We start from the raw sequence: 6,222 nt of genomic DNA, 5'->3' as shown, positions 1-6,222 counted from the left end.
GGTAACATACAAACCCCACATTTGTGTTCCACTCTTAATACACTGGTTACTTTGTGGTTGTGCCATGATGATAGCACGTGTGGTGCAAAGCTGGAGTCTGACAGAAGACGTTTTAGGTCTGGAATGAAAGTTATTGACCTACTGTTGAAATATCTTTGGAAATTTTTTTTGGGTCCATTGTTTGAATTAATTTCTATGAAGAGAATGTAAAACATTAAGTTTACAACTTGGCTCTGATTCACTGATTTGTATTAAATTGATTCCCCATTTACAGCATGTGTTTGTAGAATATTTTAGTGTAAAACTTGTACTTCTTTCTTTCAATCTTTTTATTTTCAGATTTTACAGGTTACATGCGACATGCCACTCACAAACAGAACAGCACACAACATACCTGCCAACCATACAAACAACCAATCCCAGACACAAAAACACAAAAACACAAAAAAAAAAAAACATAGATCAACATCTTCCTACTAGATACCAATGAACATTGTGAACCTAGCTCCCTGGGTGTCCCCCGGAACCCGAAGTTACAAAAACCTTCCTCCTACACACATCCACTTTTCGGCCCACACATTTTATATGCCAAATATTGTCCTCCACATGAATTACATACAACATGGCGGCCAACCATACAAACAGTCGCACACAGTGACAAACAAAATATTGTGGACTTGCTTTACAAACTTATACTTCTAATTCCTTTTAAGACCTGAACAGCTCAAAACACCATTCCTTTAAAATACCTGTCATCATAAGTATCCAGTGGGGAAAGATTTTGTACCGAAGTAAATGTAGAAATACTATGGTTTTATATTATTCCTGAATTCAAAATGCGACTTAAGTAAAACAACATAAGAATTATCAGCAAAATGTATTTAAAAGTTTTAAAAGTGCTCATTATGCTGCATGGCTCCTTTCATGTGTTATATTATGATAGAACATTGTATTATTCTGTTTTTATCACTAGTGAATATATATATATATAATTTATATATATGTATGTGAGAGCATTTTAGTTGTGTAGTTTTTCAATGTGGAGCCACTTTTCCATACTCCGTATATACTACTGGGTAGGTTAATAATGCAGCCTCATATCATATATGCACAATATATGTTCTTTAATGTAAAAGGTAACTAACTCTAAGTGTCAGATAAATCTAGTGGAGTATAATTCCCTTTGAAATGTAGTGGAGTTTTAGTAGAAAGTAGCATTAAATGGAAATACTCAAGTAAAGTACAAGTACGTCAAAATTGTAGTTTAGTACTTGAGTATCTACTTGAAATCGACGTAGATACTTTCCACGACAGAAGAGTCCACTACAAAAAGACGCTGCCTAAAAATGAGCCATTTGAGAGTTTTGACCCAGTCAAACTATGTTGAATGAGTGTGTGAGAGAGTCCTCCTGCCTGCAGTGTCAGAGTGGACCTCCTTCTTCTTCTCCTTCTACAGTCCCCTCCTACTTTCCCAAGATATAGGCAGCACTTTAACTTAGACTTAGAGTCAATCACATTGGGATCTTTAACTGTGCCCGCCACTGGGTCTCTTTGCCTCGGCCCACCACATACACACTCACAGCAATCATCACTCACAGACACACACACACACACTCACACACACATACATGCATGCTTGCACCGGCAAACATATGGAGTACTACTGCTTCCTCCTGCTCTGGATCTGCAGCCAGAAGATAGGTGAGTGAAATGTGTTTGTGTGTGTGTTATTGTTTTCAGTGTGTGTGTGCACTGAATGCATCCCTACATGCTTGTGATCTTCTGTCTCTCTACATGTAGCTTTGCAGTATAATAATGGCTCTCTAATTGTCAGTTATACTTTGACCCGATCCAACAGCAACTGGAAACTTTGAGACTGTTGCTTTCAAAGGGTTTTTATGTGCACATATATTCTGCACTTGAAGGAGCAGTAATATCTGAATATCTTTAGCGAATGAATGGCTGCCTGTGTGGATGACATCATAACCTGACATCTTGACCCAGTGTCATGGTAAGAGACAGGAAGGGCAGAGCTCAGTGGCTTTACTGGAGGATATTCTGTCCCCCGCAGGTCCACAGAGGTGCCGTGTGTCTCATTGGAAGCAGGCTTGTTCTCTCAAATGAAAGTTGATGCTATCTTTTCATGGTGAAGTTTCCAGCTACTGAAGAATTGTTGGTGCTCAGCCAGAACTGTGGCCAATTACCAGTGAAATCACTATACCAGTAACACATCTAGACAGGAGGGAATTAAATAATAATAATATTAGTTATATTAAAAGTATTTTTCAGAGCTTATCAAGCCAACTGCGCCCATTAAGCTCTCGCTAAATTGTCTATGCCTCAACGAAGGTAAAACAGAGATCATGGTAATAAATCCCTCTCGCCTTTCAGCTGCTATACCTGTCAGTCCCTCATTGTGTCTTGGCCCCATGGCAACCCACTGCAAATTCCATGTAAAAAATCTGGGTGTGATTTTGGACTCATCTTTTATATTGGACCTCCAAGTTGCGTCCGTGGTCAAAATCAGCTTCTTTCAGCTAAGACTCTTAGCTAAGGTCAAAGCCTTTCTATCCTCAAAAGACCTGAAGAAAGTTATTCATGCTTTTATCACCTCCGGGCTGGACTACTGTAATTCTTTATATGCTGGAATCGGCAAAAAACTTCGATCACGCCTTCAGTTGGTGCAGAACTCTGCAGCGAGACTTTTAACTGGTACATGCAGGCGTGAACACTTTCACCGATCTTAAAATCCCTTCATTGGCTACCAGTAGAGTACAGAGTACCTGCATATACCCCACCTCGCTCACTAAGATCTCTCGGCCAACAGCTTTTAGTTGTTATTAATCCAGTCTTTGATTGTAGGACTGCTTAACTACTGTATGTGCAGCACTTTGGGCAGCCTTTGTTGTATTTTAAAATGTGCTATACAAATAAATTTTGATTGCTTTTGATTGATTCATATACTGTAAAACCATGAGCAACTGATGCAGCGCTACAGTAGAGAACTCTTTATGGTTGAACTCGGCATACTGTGGACTGTAACCACATTGTTTAAACACACTGTGTGTTGGCCAACATTTCCATAGAGTACTGTGCATGTTGTCTCCGTGGCTGTACAGTTTTCTCAACAACGAAGCGTTATTCACTCCTTTTCTGTTATGCTGCATCATCCTGAGGTTAATACTGGAATTTGTCAAAGAACATCAGACTAATTAATCATTGACTAAGACATTTGGAAAATAACTAAACAAAACTAAGCTGTGGAGGAAATCTCTATTGTAAATATTTGGTTTGATTTTGGAATATGTTGGAAACAAGTCTTGAACTGATGCCCCAGTGACGGAGACACTGAGCTGGAGTCCGCGGAGAAAGACTGCTGCTCGCTGTGGTGGGAGATGTTTTGGCAGGCACATAAGAAGGAGGCTGCATTTTTGTCTGCTGTTTATGGAATCCTGGGACTTTTGGATCAATGATCCCATCAACTTTGAGTAGGGTCATCTCATATAGATAACACGTCTAAACATTCATTCATTCATTATCCAAACCGCTTATCCTGTTCAGGGTCGCGGGGCGCTGGAGCCGATCCCAGCTGACATTGGGCGAAGGCAGGGTACACCCTGGACAGGTCGCCAGTTCATCGCAGGGCACATGTAGAGACAGACAAACATTCACGCTCACATTCACACCTACGGGCAATTTCGAGTCTCCAAATAACGTCTAAACAGTGGGTGCCATTTGCATCAAGAAACTACTATTTGACTTAAAGACGCACCATTTTCTCCCTTATAGAACATGGTCTTTCTTGCATACATTCACCAGATTTGTCCTCATAAGACACGCCTCTTAAGCACTATTCCAGCAGGATAGTGCTGAAGAGTTTATTTCTTATGTAAACTTAGAATTTCCTCATTTTATTGGACGTTCACTGTGGCCACGCCATTCAGGGGTGATCAAGCTGTCGTGAAGAGTTTGCACCATGACTTCCATATTGATGCAGAAGGTGAAGAGTGCACTGAAAATGACAATGTTAATCAATTACTGACATGTAAAAAAATAAGGCCAAGTATTTTCTTCATGAGTAAACCTCAAAGTGCATGGTAGCAATTATATAATGGTCACATCCCAAAAGGAAATGTAGGAGGCTGTATGACGCGTGCTCAACTCTCTTTCACCACTGAGTTAACTGATGCCATAGCATGAATCTGCCTTCCTCTCACCCACCTTTACCTTACTATAGCTGCATTTACAGTTTTGGGCCACTAGAGATCAGATGAACTCCAGAACTAGCTGACAGACACTCAGCGCTTACATCATATCACCAAGTTTTATCGACACCTCCAACCACCTTGACCCTATGCACTCTTTGTGGCTCAATAATAATGTCACCCAGCCTCCTCCTTTGCTATCCACGGACAAGACTAATTATTCCTACGACCGGTAGAGGGCTTTACCACATAAACATAAATCTATGTTGCGTTCGCTGAAACAACTAATGCTGTTGTTAGTCTTGGAAGGACAGTGTCTACAGAAAACAGTTTGCTTCTGCTCAGAATGTGTTTCATGGCAGTGGTGGGACTGAACCACACTGTACATTTGCATAAATCAAAACCACTGGCTAAAACACCTCAAAAGTCATTGGAGTTTGGTGGTTATTTTTGATTGGTTTCTGTGACACACTTCACATTACAGATTGATTTATTTAAATAAAAAGCTTGACTCAAGCTCTTGACTCAAGCTTTGCGTGACGTGTCCTGCATGATTTTATTAGACACCTGTAGTTTAAAATGTCCAAATCACATGGCCATTTTACAAAACCAATTAAATGTAATTATCTTATTTACAAGAACTAATTTTTTCCAAGTTTGAAAAGCCTCCCGGGACGTCCAGCAATCCCAGTTATTTAGTGTATCTCTGCCAACAAAGTTGTCAGGAGGTCATGTTTCACACATCTCTGTTGTTTTCTTTGTTAAGACATCTTGATTGATTACAATTGGTCCAAAAATCAGATGATTTCAGTTTGGTCAGGGATTCCTTCATTCTTTCATGCTGTGTCGATATGGCTTTTGGATCTTTCAGTGTCCAGATTTTCAAAAGTGAGCCCTGTCTGTTGGCATCTAGTGAGACTACATATTTCAGTAGCATATTGACATATAATGGCCCTGGGATATCTGAATATCAGTTCATATTAAAATGCCTCATCAAAATGAATTATTTAAAAAAATTGTTCAATTACTGTCATGTTGTTGCAAAAATATGTACTCATTAATCAGTAGTAGTAGTTTTACAACATCTATAGTCCGTTGAAGTTTTAGTGTTACAGTTGGTTAATGTCACACATGCCAAAATAAATGAATGCTTTACTTCCTCATCATGTTATTTCTGTAACAACAAACGTAACACTTACTAATTCTATGCACATGTCTTGACAGTGTCACGCAGTTGCGTGTGACAGCTGGTGGTGCACGTCTTATATTGCGGTGCCCGAGAGACTTGGTTTGAATCTCTGGAGGGCTTTTTGTTGGCTCAGAGGGTCAACAGCTTGTTCATCAGTGCCCAGTTGGCTGTTGCATATTGGGAACATCTGGTTCTATACCCCGTGCGTCCCAGAGTATTTGCGTTGGCGTGGGGTGAATGTGATATGAGGAGCCAAAATCTTTGAACGTGTGTTGTCAAGTGTGAAATATCTTTCCAGAGAAAACCATTGTAATGGAAACCCAGAATGGATCGATGGAAAAACAGTACACTCTGTTGCTTTTGAGGTGGATTTTATGTGGAGTTCTCATATTTGTTGAAACAACAATCAGATGTAGTAATGCCTAGTGTCTATACTCAGTGTCTATACTCATCACCATGCTGTACCATATGTTTTCATAAATCCTAAACCGTATTACACTCTGTCAACTTAGAAAAGAACTGCATCATGCTCGTCTGATACGAGGATGCCTCCAAGCTAGCAGCTTGCACACCGCAGCCGCCCTGGCTGCTCTATGTAAGTGGGTCTGTGGTGGAGCTCCTGCAGCTTGGTGTTGGGCCAAAGGCAGCAGCGGACTAAGGTGGGTCGCACCGGCAGCCACCGGCCTGAGGTTTGTTTATCTTGGCATGAAAGCCGGTACACATGAAACCCAGCAAGACTCTGACCTTGCGTTAGAAGCTGCTGATATTGCTGTGAATATTAAATTCGCTCCGCCACATTGATAGCTTGAAATGGAAAGCGGATCACCT

General features: G+C 40.5%; 1 protein-coding gene across 1 annotated transcript in view; it reads left to right on the top strand.

The window, feature by feature from the left end:
• Positions 1–1,628: 1,628 nt before the first annotated feature.
• itga11a (integrin, alpha 11a) overlaps positions 1,629–6,222 on the top strand; it is a 41,854-nt gene continuing 37,260 nt past the window's right edge. Inside the window, exon 1 of the mRNA XM_076078702.1 lies at positions 1,629–1,701. Coding sequence (XP_075934817.1) covers positions 1,629–1,701 — 73 coding nt within the window. The remainder of the gene's footprint in view (positions 1,702–6,222) is intronic.

This window comes from Anarhichas minor, unplaced genomic scaffold, assembly GCF_050575085.1.
Source record: "Anarhichas minor isolate MPS153535 unplaced genomic scaffold, ASM5057508v1 ptg000067l, whole genome shotgun sequence".
Taxonomy (NCBI): Eukaryota; Metazoa; Chordata; class Actinopteri; order Perciformes; family Anarhichadidae; genus Anarhichas; species Anarhichas minor.
This window is presented reverse-complemented; position numbering and strand designations above follow the sequence as displayed.